General features: G+C 41.0%; 1 protein-coding gene across 2 annotated transcripts; it reads left to right on the forward strand.

The window, feature by feature from the left end:
- Positions 1-586: 586 nt before the first annotated feature.
- Positions 587-12733, forward strand: ASMT (acetylserotonin O-methyltransferase). 2 transcript variants are annotated; one of them, XM_074945588.1, is made up of 8 exons: positions 654-740; positions 2370-2544; positions 4770-4899; positions 5864-5932; positions 6490-6608; positions 9820-9960; positions 11198-11320; positions 11958-12732. In XM_074945588.1, the coding sequence occupies exons 1-8, from the start codon at positions 669-671 to the stop codon at positions 12167-12169; spliced, it is 1041 nt and encodes a 346-aa protein (XP_074801689.1). In that variant the 5' UTR covers positions 654-668; the 3' UTR covers positions 12170-12732. The 2 variants fall into 2 exon arrangements, with proteins under 2 accessions (XP_074801696.1, XP_074801689.1); XM_074945595.1 differs by lacking the exon at positions 9820-9960 and having other exon boundaries at positions 587-740; positions 11958-12733.
- Positions 12734-13967: the final 1234 nt, after the last annotated feature.

A 13967-nucleotide genomic window follows, 5' to 3' on the forward strand; every position in this document is an offset into this window, starting at 1 on the left:
AGCTTGGCTATATATACCTGGAAAAGGTAATTTTGAGCTGTTTGGGGATTGTTTGATAATTCATTTGCCCAAATTTTAAAATTCTACTTTAAAATTGTGTGGTTGAACTGACGTGAGCAATTCCATAATTTCACTGGCTGATAAACTTGATTTGAGATAAATAAGGATCTATATTTAAGGATCCCATAGTTCCACACTGGTGCCAAAATCACCCACTCAGAACAGCATAGAACTAGGATAAAAGTTTGCCGTTGTACCATGGTTGTGATTAGACCCTGAATTAATGTAACTGATTTATTATGTCTTGATAAACTGTAACCTCCCCTGTTCAGGTTTTCGACATTGTAAACACTATAATCTAACCATCTTTATTTTGCTTTCTTTAACTTCTCATTAGCTTTTTAAATGCTATTTTGGCTGATAAAATACATAAATTCATAGTAATTCTCCAGCCTGTACTTTATGGACAGAGAGCCAAAGAACAGTAAGAAACCTAATAGAATTAACTGGTTGATTCAAATTCTTCAACCAATATGTGTGTGTTTTAATAACATCTTTCTCACAACTAATAAGGTTAAGTGAACTCCCAGTGTGATCTGTACCTAGTGAAAAAGAGGCTTATTTAAATGACGAAGGCAAGAAGATCTCTCACAGAGTGCTGAAGGAAAATGAGCTCCACACAAGACCTTGACTATCCTCAGATCTTATTTCAATACAACAATGGGTTTTTAGTCTCAAAGGTAAGAATTACAAATAATGCTTAGAAATTATATTAAAACTAGGTAGGTAGAAATTTCCAAACTCAATTTAGATGGTTATTTTAAATCTCAAGAAAGGAACAGACTCAATACAAGGGGTCCCAATTTTAACCTCAATCTCTTAGGAGTTTGTCAAATTTTATCTTGAAATAGTCATGATGAAAGTTTGCAGAAAAAAACCTGTAAGAAATGTCACCTTCAAGGATGGGCCAACTCTGAGATAATTTATCCAACTCCTTAAATTTTGGGGTTTTGGGTAAAGGGAACCCAGATCTGCACCAAGTTGTATTATTATAGTCTTCCAAATGATGTTTTGCTAAATTAAAATCACCCAAAATCATGCCAGTCTGTTTTGCTAAGAGAATATCTCCACATATCTCTAAATTTTGGGTTTTCGGATAAACAGACCACAGATCCAAATGACCCTTGGTTTTGATTTTGCAAAATCTAACTCCAGATAACACAGTTTTGCAAAAATATACTCACCTACACTGAATTTTGCATATCTGTATTTACCTTGCGCTGCAAAAGAGAACACAGTGGCTTATTTATATTCTGGCAGATTATATCCCTTGGGGGCAAAACGGATCTAGTTTAATGACTGTCTTTCAAGAAACAGAATGGTAGTAAGGCAGAGGTGGAAACCCAGAGATTTCATTTCCCTCTTTGAAGATATTTTTACAAATCATGTGTTCCAATTAGTATTTAATATTTCCTGCTCTGTCAAAAGCCAACACAGCAAAACAAGAAATACCATTCATAGGGGTGTGTGTGTGTGTGTGTGTGTGTGGTGGTGGGGAATTAAATGCCCAATGAGTCTCCTTTCCACTGTGGAGAGAATATAGGCTAGTTCAAACAATAACAGTTTTCTAAGCACCCAGAGAGGCAGTGAATGGCCAATATTTTTCAAATTCACACTCTTAAAATATATTTTTGAAAGATAATCGGAAGGTAATTTTGATTCCGCTGGATAGCATTATATTATCTCTTAGAGGGAGAGGGGGAACTCTGTGGAGATTTACAAAGGATCATGGCAAGCAGGAGATTAGAACTGGCACGCTCTGGCATTTTTGTGAGCATTTTCTATGACCATAAAATATGCAATCTAGCATTATGCGTTCCATGCTAGATAGAAAGACATAAATAAAAAGACATTTGTTACAATTTGGGGATAGGCTATTAGATCTATCTAAGGGCTCCAAAGCTTTTAGGATTGTTTCTGGTTTTGCTGCATGAGACTTTCATAGGTTTTTTTAACAATACGTCACATCAGTCTATTAATCATAGCACAGTGCCTTTAAAATGTGGTATTGTAAGGGTCTGTTCTAAACCTATAAAGGCAAAAAAAAAATGCATACACAATACCTGGCCTGAATATGTGATTATTTAATGGGTAGATCAGCATGGAACAGAAATGAAAGAAGCAGCGCAATTTAAGCAATGGTCTCAGTGCTAAAAGCAACTGCAGTTTAATCACAGCATTTTGATGGCTGAAAAACACTTTAGTGGTGGTTTTTTCAATTCTTGTAAAATTTTCTCACTTAAGGAGCTGCTTATCGGGGGGATCTGCACTTTCTCTTACTCCACTACCCCACCCCCGTTTACTTTCAGATTATGTTTACCGCCTGTGAATTGGGAGTGTTTGATCTATTGCTGGAGTCAGAAGGGCCCCTGTCTTCAGATGCCATTGCTGAACGTTTGGGCACCAGCGCCAGCGGAATGGAACGGTTACTTGATGCCTGTGTGGGATTAAAGCTCCTGGGAGTCGAAATGAAAAGTGAAGGAGGTAATGTTGTCGGGAAGGGAGAAGGCTAACAATTAAATCACTGTTGGTTTTAAGGCCTCATTAAATAGCATGTGCGAGACTGAGTTATAATATTAAACGCCAAAATGCCAGAATGAGGGAAGAGGTACAGTGTGATCTGAAAAATCTCAATGCAGCAGATTTACAAAAACTGAACTTGGTAGGAGTAAGAGAGTAAAACAGATGCATAGTCACTTTTCTACCTCTCCTAAGAACCTCTTTAACTCACTGGACCAAATTCACAAGCAATAGTAATTACCCATAAGGGAAGGGAATTTGAGTCTAAGCAGCTGTAAGGGAATCTAAGAGAGTGTTGTAAGATGTGTAAATGTATATATAGTGTGGAGGTCAGAAGAAGGTATTAGTTACACTTAGACTTCTTTAAACTCTCCCGCTGACTTGGCCAATTGTCTTTATATCTTCATATTAATTATCTTTATTTCATAAAGTGCAGTCCCAGATTTCCTGATCTAAAGATATTAGGCCAGATCCTCAGCTGGTATAAATTGGTGGAGCGCCACTGAAATTGGTGGAGCTATGCCTGTTTACACCACCTGAAGGTCTGTTTCTGAGAGGTGTTTCAAACAATAAATAACTCATAACATAGTCTTTGGATAATGTAAGAAATCTGCAGCTCCAAATGATCAATTTAAATTAGTGAATGACAAATGTATTCAGCATTTGCGCCAGGCCCCATGCATACAAACCTCTTCACAATTGCTGTACTCACTTGCAACCTTTCAGAGTCGGCTGCATTAATCTCTCTCTCTCTCTGTCTCTCCCAGCTGTCAAGCTCTATGAAGACCCTCTCCCCAGTCCTTCCATCACAGCTAGGTGTCCTCCCCATGGGAATCAAGCAGTGCTCTCAGGATTAATATAAACCCATTGATACACTGGGTCAGAAAGAGTATTCTTACTGTGTTTGCATAGCAGAGGGACTGCTAAATAAACATAAAAGAAGAATGGCCTTTTTACAAATACCTTCTCTGCTCTTAGGCCATGTCTACATGGGGAAGTTATTTTGGAGTAAGGAAGGGGGAACTTGAAGTGCTATAGCCATTCCACAGTAGCTCCCCTGGTGGATGCTCTTATTCTGGAATAAGAGTTAGTTTGTTTCAGTTTAGCTTGGCTTGTTCCAGTTTAGCTTGATTCACTTCCAAAATGGACTAATCTAAATTGGAAAAGGATACTGATATTCTACAATAATAGTGTCAGCACAGGGAGCTCTAATAAACAGCTTTTCCAGTCCATTTCAACATATGGACAAGCCCTTAGAAATCTGTGGCCAGTTCAGAAGCCACCTACACCCTTTCCATGGAAAACAGCCCAGCTGCAGAAGCCTAAATGAGGCAGCATCCACCCTGCTAATGGAAGTTCAGCTGGATTCTTCAAAGGAACTTTTCTCCTCCGTGGCAGCCACCCCGGTGGAGAGCACACACAGAGACGTTCCTGGAGCTGCCCATACCTCAGTCTTCCCATCACAGACAGCTGAGGACAAGATTTAAAGCCTAATCTGGCTCTCATTGAATTCAGTGGGAGTTTGCCTCTGTTGTAAGAGAGAGAACACATTCTATAGCAGCCCATATGTCTGTCCATTAAAGACATATAGTGAGCATAGTACGAGTCCAAAGCTTTGCATCTGTGAGATGACTCCCATAATCAGCCAGCGAGAATACTGAAATTCAGTAGCAGTAGATGGCCTCAGAAGTGTCTGAGCTATTCAAGTTAGGGATAATGGGTGTTATTATGTCCTGGGGACTTAACTCTCCCCATTGGTTTCCTCACCAGGTGAAAAAAGACTGGTATGTTAGGTGTTATTGCTGAAATAAGATGCTTTTGAGTATACACACTAAAAAGCATAGTGGAAAGAGATGTCACCACAGCCGTGTGGCTTACACATTTTCCTCTTGCTCTTTCACAAAAGACGTGCTGGTAGTGATGGGGTGTTCTTATAACATTCTGGAATCCTTCGCTCCAGTTCTTGCAGAATCTGACGGGTAGACATGGTATGGTATGGTATGCTATGCATGCGTGCCCCCGGGCCCTCCCCCATCTCTGATCTATCTAGAGTGGGGAATCTCCTGCAGTTTCTTTGTTGCTTTGGTTACATTCCTACAGCTTGTTCTTGTTATAAAGATTATGCTGTAAAACAGGCTTTGCACAATGACAAGTTTGTAAATGTTAACTTACCTTCTTTTTCCTTTTAGCCTTTTACAGGAACACAGAGCTTTCCAACCTCTACCTTACAAAATCAAGTCCCAAGTCTCAGTATCATAATTTGATGTACTACTCCAAAACCATCTATTTGTGCTGGCACTACCTGACAGATGCTGTGAGGTAAGGAGATGAAATCTTTTGTCGTTTGCAAAAAATTCATGTGCCAACACCCATTGCAGTAAAGCACTTTGCTACATTTGTGAACCTGCTCAGGAAGAGGCTTGTCTCTGTGGAAACAGTAGAAAATGAAGACATATGTAACCCACACATGTCCTGGGTGTAGTGCTCTGTCCCACGTAGTGGCACTGAGATAACTTGGAGATTAATGAATCTGCTACAGTGTTAGCTAACAGCTATGTGGCTTGAGGGGCCTGCATTTAGCTCCAGAGGTCCCAGGTTCAGTCCTGCCTGCTGATAATACTCATTGACTGGTAATTGTTTCAGAAGCATGTTGAAGTGCTAAGTATCACTATTATTACATGTTTGCTAGTGCTTCAGTGGATGAATTCACTGTAGATTCAGGAAACGCACTTCTATACTATGCTACTTTGGTGTGTCCCAAGGGGAACATTTAATCATGACAACAGTTTCTGTGGAGGGAAGCCCTCGGCCAGGCAAATGATGATGAATAGTTGCTGAGGGATGCTTGCAGGGATCCTAATTGGTTTTGTTGCCAAAGGCAGAAGAAAGTGAGGAAGGAAGTCAGTGTATATTGGGCCAGAATCTCAGCCGGTACAAGTCAGCACAGCTCTTTATGGAGCTATGTCAATTTACACCAGCTGAGGATCTGAGCCCTGTCTCTGGTACATCAAATAGCAGTTGTGTTTCCTTCCTCCTAGTGGTGTCCAATAATGAACATAAAATAATAACAAAGTAGAGGTTGATTTCCTTTCTGAATCTTTTGGTTGTGGATTTCAGAATGATTCAAGAAATCAAACAAAGGGTAACACTTGTAATGCCACAGGTGATTCCCTTTTTCCTTAATAAGTTTAATAAAATAGTACCTTTATAAGCCAAAATTGCCACCAATGCAGCAAGCTGTTAAACCAAAAATATGCTCACAATTTTCTAATTTTTTTTTAAGAGATGGGAAAAACCAGTATGAGCGAGCATTTGGCGTTTCATCAAAAGACCTCTTTGGGGCTCTCTACAGGTAATAATCAATTTAGTGTTGGGATGCCTTTTTCTATTTTGTATTACCATTTTGATGGTGAAATATGATGATCAGTCCTATTCACATGAAAAACCCATCATTTCAGTGGTATCCAGTGTTGAGAATATCTGTTTTTTCTAATATGCTTGTCACTTTGGTATCAAAGCAAAAAATTCTTACTTGCAACTTATCATTAAAAGTTTGTTATGTACCATAGTTGGTATACTGAAAAATTCCATTAAATGAAAAACATCTGGGGACCCTGAGGCTTAGCATCATAACACACTGCTAGATGATAAGTGTAACATGTTTTTCTTCTGGTAAGTTTCATTAATATGTAGGAATATGAAATAGGATGGATTTATTTTTAATGTTTTGAATAGCTAGTAGTGTAAGTTCTTTAATAGTGGACACAGTAGTCTATTGTGCATGCTGGCTTAGAAGCAGGGTTTAATATAGTATTTGAGATAATAGTTCGTGAAAGAGTAATATGCTAGCCACCAATAAATGTGTCATAATTTACTTGTGCTACAAATAATGTTCTTTTAAATGACTAGATCAGAAGAAGAGATGATCAAATTCATGTATGGTTTAAATGCAATTTGGAGTATTTGTGGCAGAGATGTGATTGCTGCATTTGACCTTTCAGCTTTCACGGTCATTTATGATCTGGGAGGTAAGTGTCATCAGAACTTTGAACTGTTTTCTTTGGTAAGCTATGGATACATATTGCACTTGTTCTTCGACCTTGTGTGAGTAAAGGAAAAACAGGACAGACTTCATGGCCAGGATCAATCACAAGGGAAGCATTTTACATTTTGAGCCAAAGTCCTATAAAAATATGAAAATGATAAAATCATTAGAAAGCGGAATGTTTTCCTCAGTCTAAAGAACCCTATAGATCTAAGTAGCAGCTTATTTTCCTTCTCAATGATTGGTAGGTTTTTCTTTTGCAATTGCTTAAGAAATTCTGCCAGAACAGCTTCCAGGCTATTCTTCACTTCATTCAGTGACTTTAGGTTGATGAATTGCCTACATACATCTTACCACAAAAAGCTTTACCGTTGTCTCTGTGTTTCAGTCCTGTCAGGATTTACAGCACCACACAATCTCCATTTCTTCTTCTCCCCTGCTGTTTTGCTCTCTCAAGTTTCTAAAACACAGAAAGCAGAAATGAAGTCTGGCTAATCTGTTCTGGCCATTTTCAATTCTCAACCTCTAAAGCCATTCAGTATGCCTCAGCTGTGTCTTATTCTTCCTTGCAATGGCCTTACCTATGATTTTCCGACTAATATTGATGGCAATTTTCTCCTGGAGCTGTGCATACCATTAGAACAGCCTCTGCCAATGTAGTTCCCTTATGGCAGCAAATATAGCCCTGTAATTTGGCTGTAAAAATTCTGCAGATATTTTCAGTTACACCGCAATCACTTCTGTGCTTTTCATGATGCGACTGATGTATTAAGGTCTGCTGCAGATTATGATGATGATGATGATGATGTTTTCAGAGTTATGCATTATTATTTCAAAGTTTTCTTGACTACATTTGTTGGGTTACTTCCATGCCCATCGCCCTGATTCAGCCTCAATGGGAATTATCATTTTTATTTAAGGATAGGCCTGTGCTTAAGCACCTGGGTGAATCAAGGTCCATAAGCATGATCTGTTCTGCCCTCTGACTATTTCATTTTAAGTAGATCTGGCTGGGAAAGTGAATCTCACACTGCAAAAGTTTCAAGGTTTTAGAAATAAACTGTATCCCAAACTGGGATGAAAAGCCAAAATCTCAAACATTTTTGCAGAAGAGAAATTCTGCAATACTTCATTTTGGAAACACCAAAGTGTTCCTGGAGGGGGAATATTTCAAAGTTTCTCAAATGAAAGATGCTTCTTGGGAGCTCTGCTCTGGGGCAACCCCACCACAGGAGTGTTGAAGAGCCAGGGAGCTGGGGGATCCTGGAAAACTGCTCACCAGATGGGTTGCTGGCAAGGTAGGGCAGGCAAGCTGGAAGTAAATTAGTTATCCTGAAGCTTAACGTATTCATAGCCATGGAATCTTTCCAAATTGTCCCACGCCCCACCCATCACTTGAACTCAACTTAAAGTCCCTTTCCCCACTTCTGCCTTCTCCCCAAGACAAATGTACTGGTTGTCTTGAGATTTCTTCTGTGCTTCTCAGACTGGAATCAGTGTTTTTATTACAAGGGATTTAAAAGTGTTCGTGGTGGCTGTTTGTATAGAATTAACATTGAAGAGTCACTATTAAATTTGGTAGGCTCAAAATGTGGACCACTTGCTTCCCTCCCACCATTCTTTCTGTTTCCAAAGTCCTTATACAGTAAATCTTTCTGTGCCCTTTTTCGATCTGAATCCAAACCCTAAAATCATTGATGGGAATTGTCCCATTGACTCCACTGATCTTTGGAGCAGGCCATTGTTGAATGCTCACTGCCCGCAGTCTTATGCAAATGACTAGCTCTGCAGGAACAAACCCATGTGCTTGTGGGATGGAGCAAAAGCAGCGGAAGCAGAGAAACCAGGTCAGTTTTCAGTTCATTGTTGTAAACAGTGAGAAAAACATGAATTTAAATATCATGGGGGAAATAACCTTGACGTATGCTGTCCTTTTAAGGTAAACTAACTCAACTCATGCTCCTCACCTGTTTCTTTCCCCTCTGGGGTTTGTTTTACAATACAGGCAAAACCCATCCTGAACTTTAACTGTATGGTAATGTTTTGAATGGTGAATACTGGATGTGAATCTTTCCCATTTTTAACAATTCAGTTATTTTTCTCATTGTGGCATTTTCTATATACCAAGACCTGGCTTTTGGTGTAAACCTAATGGGAGGAGGTAAGGGCTTTTGAAATCCAGCTTGTAGCGAAGTGTGCCTAGAGTTTTTCATGCATTCCTGCAGTGACTGTGCTGACTGTGACCATCCTGGGACTTAGGAGACCTGGGTTCTATCCCAGCTCTGCCCTTGGTTGGCTGGATGACCTGAAGCAAGTCATTTCCCATCTCTGGGCCTTTATTTTTCCAGCCTGTACAATGGAGATTGTGCCTCCTTTGTGAAGTGCTTTGATAGTCATAGGTTAATAGCACTATAGACTCATAGACTTTATTATTTGCTGTATGCCGTCCTAATGATTGAAGATGGAAGCTTTAAAACAGAAGCATGGTTCGTTGATTTTAGATAAGGGGAATATCTATTGTGGTAGGTCACTGGTATTTTAGCTTTTAGTTTCATGTAATGCTGGTTGAAATTTTTTCAGAATATTTTCATTAAAAAATGAGGTTTCTGTTTTGTAGTATTCAAAACAGACCCAATTTCATGTGTTTAACTTCTCATGTTTGATGGAAAACACTGAAATGGTTATCTCCATTTCCTGTTTAACAAAATGCAGGTTTTCAGCGAAATAAACGCCCAGTAACTGCATTCATTTAAAAAAAAAAAGTCCTAAAAAATTCCATGACAACTAAAACTTAGAAAAAGTCAGTATTTCAGAACATTTTCATATTCAAAATGGTCATTTTTTGAAAGAAAAAACTCTTCCTTTGAAAGTTTCCAGCCAGCTATAGCTGCATCACACCATTAAAACAATATCCTTTACAGGCTGGTGGTTAGATCACAGGACTGGAAGCAGGGAAAATTTGGGTCCTATTTCAGAGAAGACAAAGAGAGGCTGGGAGACCATGAACAAATCACTTACCTTTTTTGTACTTCAGTGTCTCCTTCTGTAAAAATGGATACTAACGTTAACCTATCTCACAAGGCAGCATGAGTCTGAGTTCATTGCAGTCTAAGTTTCTGAGATGGAAGCTATTATAAAAATGACCAGTATTGTTATATTTGAGCATTTACCCTGTATTTCACTTTCACTATAAGGATGTGCAGGTGGTTTGGCCCAGGAATGTATTTCTTTGTACCCAAATTCTACAGTCACAATTTATGACCTACCTAAAGTAGTGCAAGTGGCAAAGGAGCGTTTTGTACCCCCAGAAGAACGTCGGATCACTTTCCATGAAGGTAAACTGGGTTCATTTTGTGTGTGCTCATCTGCAAAGAAAAATGTGCTGAAGGGACCATGTTTGATGATAACAGAGTGTAATGAGCAACGTACACCCTGTGGATTGGGTTACTCACCTGGGAGAAGCTATTAGTTGCCAAGGATGCAAGTCTATACCAAGGCCTTGAACATCATCCCTATTAAACAGCAAAGTAAAAATTAAAAACCAAACTCCATGCTGTGTCCATCCTAGCCCTTCAGTGTCATGCAGTGGGGATGCGGTGTCACTGAACAATTGTGGGCAGGTCCAAAGCGTGCAAAATTGTTGAAAACAGTAGGTCGTTTAGATTAGTGCAATGTGACTGGCCACAAAGGCCCATAAGGACGTCCATGTTACATTTGAAGGGATAAATGCTTTTGGGGTCCTGTTGCGATATAAATTGAGTGTTGAGGCATCTTGCTTTTAGATGTCTATTTTTACTATTTAAATCAAAATAAATGGTCAGTTTTGGGGGGGTGGGGATTGGAGGAGGAGGGGAGAGATAGAGAAAGGGGACCTGGTAGTGAAGAAGGGGAAAAAGTGGAGGGGGTGGGGGAGAAATGACCTAAAAGCAAAGACAGAGAAGTGTGACAGACGGTTTATATGGGTGAAGCAGACAGGAAAGAGAGAGAGAGAGAGAGAGAGAGAGAAATTAAATTGGTATTCAAGTGGATGGATAAAGAGCACATCAGCAATTATCCAATACTGGGAGATTTGCCCCCTAAGTGGGCTGTGAATCTTCTTTATTTGTACTGTGGTACCACCTAGATTGGAGGAGGTTTTTTAAATTAAATTGATGTAGAAGGAGGTGAAAATTAACTTTGTCTGGTTTGTTTAGGGAACTCTCACCATACTTTCTTTTTATTGCATTGTATGTACGTTCATTTCCGTCTCTTCGGAGAAATTGTGAAGCACTAAAATGTTTCCAAAGAATCAGATATGTCTCTTAAATGTTTGGTTGCTTACATTTTTCAGGCTTCTTCCACACTTAACACAAACAAACCCCCTTCACACTGCCACACAGCATTGAGAATTTTTGCCCTACACTGTTAGTCACTGCATAGCATTGGCCGTGAGCATGACAAGCCAGAAGAATGTAATTTCCCAGCAAGTCTTTTGAGTAGTTTTGGAGCTAGCTTGTACTTTTTGCAATACCAAATTTAAAATGTTTGCTTATTCAGGCCTGTTTTTTTGCATTGTTTTTCTTTTTTTTCCAGGAGATTTTTTTAAAGATCCAATTCCAGAAGCTGACCTGTACATTTTGGCTAGAATCCTGCATGACTGGGCCGATGACAAGTGTATGCAGCTACTAGCAAAAATTCACAAGGCTTGCAAGCCTGGTATGTTCTCCTCTTTGCAAAATAGAGATTTATATGCATCATTTGTTTTAGACTTTTTTTTTTAAAGGGCCTTTTAAATGAAAGACTAAGTAAAGAAACATACATTGAAAGCTTTTCTCATTTTAAATCAGAGATTTGTATCCAAGCCATGTGAGTAATAATGGCCAATGTGAACATTTTCACAATTGGTTTCTAGGTTTGGGCACTTCACTTTAGACATGGAAGGCCAGATATTTAAAGTTATTTAGGTGCCTAATGATGTTGACAGGCACCTCTTCAATTTTTGAAAATTTCCAGTCTGCATTTTTAGGTGCCATAGGGCTTGATTTTCAGAGAGGCTTGGCAACCACACCTCTGGGGTTCATTTCTGCCAGAGTAAATAAACGTTTCAATCCCAACTAATAGGTTCCCCTTCATTCTCTACTTTGAAGTACAGGAAATAAGTTAATTGATGCATAGAATCCCTCTTGCATTCCTCTTTCATTAAATACTGTAGCAATATAACGTGATTTTTCTTTTTGTATAAGGGGGATTACTAAGGTTATGGAAATACCTAAAAATGCAGTTGGAAAATAAGCTTTAGTATCCTCCTCTGACAAATCAATGTGTTTGTTTTTAAATCTCTTCATCCCACCAGGGGGCGGAGTGCTGCTGGTTGAAACACTTTTGAATGAAGACAAAACTGGGCCTATAGAAACCCAGCTTTACTCTATGAACATGTTGGTTCAGGCTGAAGGAAAAGAACGAACGCCAACCGAGTACAGCAAGCTCCTCACTGCAGCTGATTTCAGAGAGATTCAAGTCAAGAAAACAGGAAAGCTCTATGATGCCATTTTAGGAAGAAAATAATTCTGTCTCTTCTTTCTTGTCTATTGTTAGATGTATGAATGCAGTGGAGTGATCAGCTTTTACTAGACTGCAGCAATGAACCCAGCTCATAGTTAACCTTGTCACTTTCTCTGTACAACAATACACTGTTAGAACTTTCATTCATTATGTATGTTGAGCCTACAGGGATTGACGGTCTGCCAGCTTGAATGTGACTCCTGTTTGGCTCTGGACTCTAACTGTGGGAATAAAGTAATTAACACACGTTTAACAAGAAATAGCATGTGAAAGCAACAATATGGAAAGCTTATATTACTTGCATTATACATTTTTTCAATTCTGTCAGACTCTGTACTTTCCCCACTTTTTGCATATTTAACATAATGTCTGACCCATCTGGGTTTGTACTCAGCTTTCTTTCTGCAAATATAAACTGTACATCACTGTACTAAATACTGTTGGATGCACTGAGATTCTATGAAAATGTATACAGTGTAAAGGGAGTGAACTCTTTCTTGTCAGGATTTGCCATTTTTCAGTTTCTTCAGATGTTTAATTCAGTCTCACATCACAATAACAAGAGGACCGTCAGTATAATGAAAAGTATCACATTCAAAACTAATCAAATGAAGTGTTTTCCCCCACGCTGTCTGTGGCACTCATGCGACAGGATACCACTGAGTCCAGGAGCTTAGCTGGATCCAGAAAAGGAGTAAACTTTTATATAGATAAGAGTATTGTAATACTCATTTATACAAAGCAAAGGCATTTCTAGAACACTTAAAGTAACTACTCTAGCACAGTGATGAGCTGCCAAAATCTTAACAACTGGTTCCCTATAAAAAGTTCTGATTTAAGCGATGTGCCAAGAGGTGGAGGGGGCGGAGGTGTAGTGGCAGGGAAGAGATTGCACAGAGGCAAAAGGGGCTTGTTGCAGGGGATGCAGTGGCAGGGAGGGAGTGGCACAAGGGAGAAGTGGTCAGCAGGGGGTTGTTGCAAGGGGCTGGCAGGCAGGGGTGTGTATGTGCCCGGGGTTGTTGCAGGGGGGTGAAGGTGGCAGGGAGGGGTTTGCACAAGGGAGGAGTGGGCAGGAGGGAAATGGCAGGCGGTGGGCCGGGGGGTCCCGAGGTTGATGCAGGGGTGAAGGTGACTGTGGCTGGCTGCGGGGGGGGGGTGCTGGGTGGAGGCTGCCCAGAGGCAAAAGTGGCAGGACAGGGTGGGTTGTTGGGGCAGGGGGTGCACAGGAGAGAAGGAGCTGGTTGGTGGGTGTTGGAGGGGGTGGCACTGGCTGGGGGAGGGGTGCCCGGGTTGCTCCCACATACACCATTCTCCAGGCCAGGGACTGGACCTGCCCACCCCCCAGTGCTCAGCGGATCCGTGCGGCTCCCTGCAGCCTGGCTAGGTACCTTGCAGGCAGAGCAGACACCCAGCTTCTCCGCCCAAAGAGCAGAGCGCAGCTGCGCCTTCTTCCTTGTGCCGCGGGCCAAGCTGGGCTCCCTGCTGCCCCCGGGGCTCTCAGCGGTGGTGCAGGCAGACAGCCCCCCTGCGTCCAAGCCAGGCTCCCTGCCACCCCTGGGGCTCTCGGCGGCGGGCCACCACCGAGATTCCCAGGGGCGGCGGGGAGCTTGGCTCGGCCCATGGCGTGGGGAAGAAGGCACAGCTGCTACTGCTAAACCCTCCCCTTCCCTGCTCCACCGCCAGCTGCTCCCCCGGGGGGAGGGACTGGCCACGCCGCAGGTGTCCCCTCTGGAGCCGGGGAGCAATGGCAGCCTTGTGCTCCACTGTTTTAAAAATATGGGGGTGGGCACCACTTTTTGGC

The sequence above is a fragment of the Natator depressus genome, chromosome 1 (assembly GCF_965152275.1).
Source record: "Natator depressus isolate rNatDep1 chromosome 1, rNatDep2.hap1, whole genome shotgun sequence".
Lineage (NCBI taxonomy): Eukaryota > Metazoa > Chordata > Testudines > Cheloniidae > Natator > Natator depressus.

Excerpts from the sequence above, each read along its gene's own strand:
- ASMT (XM_074945588.1), top strand. The coding sequence starts at position 669 with ATGAGCTCCACACAAGACCTTGACTATCCTCAGATCTTATTTCAATAC. Across the intron at positions 4,900-5,863 it reads TACCTGACAGATGCTGTGAG|AGATGGGAAAAACCAGTATG; the intron begins GTAAGGAGATGA and ends TTTTTTTTTAAG. Across the intron at positions 9,961-11,197 it reads TCGGATCACTTTCCATGAAG|GAGATTTTTTTAAAGATCCA; the intron begins GTAAACTGGGTT and ends TTTTTTTTCCAG.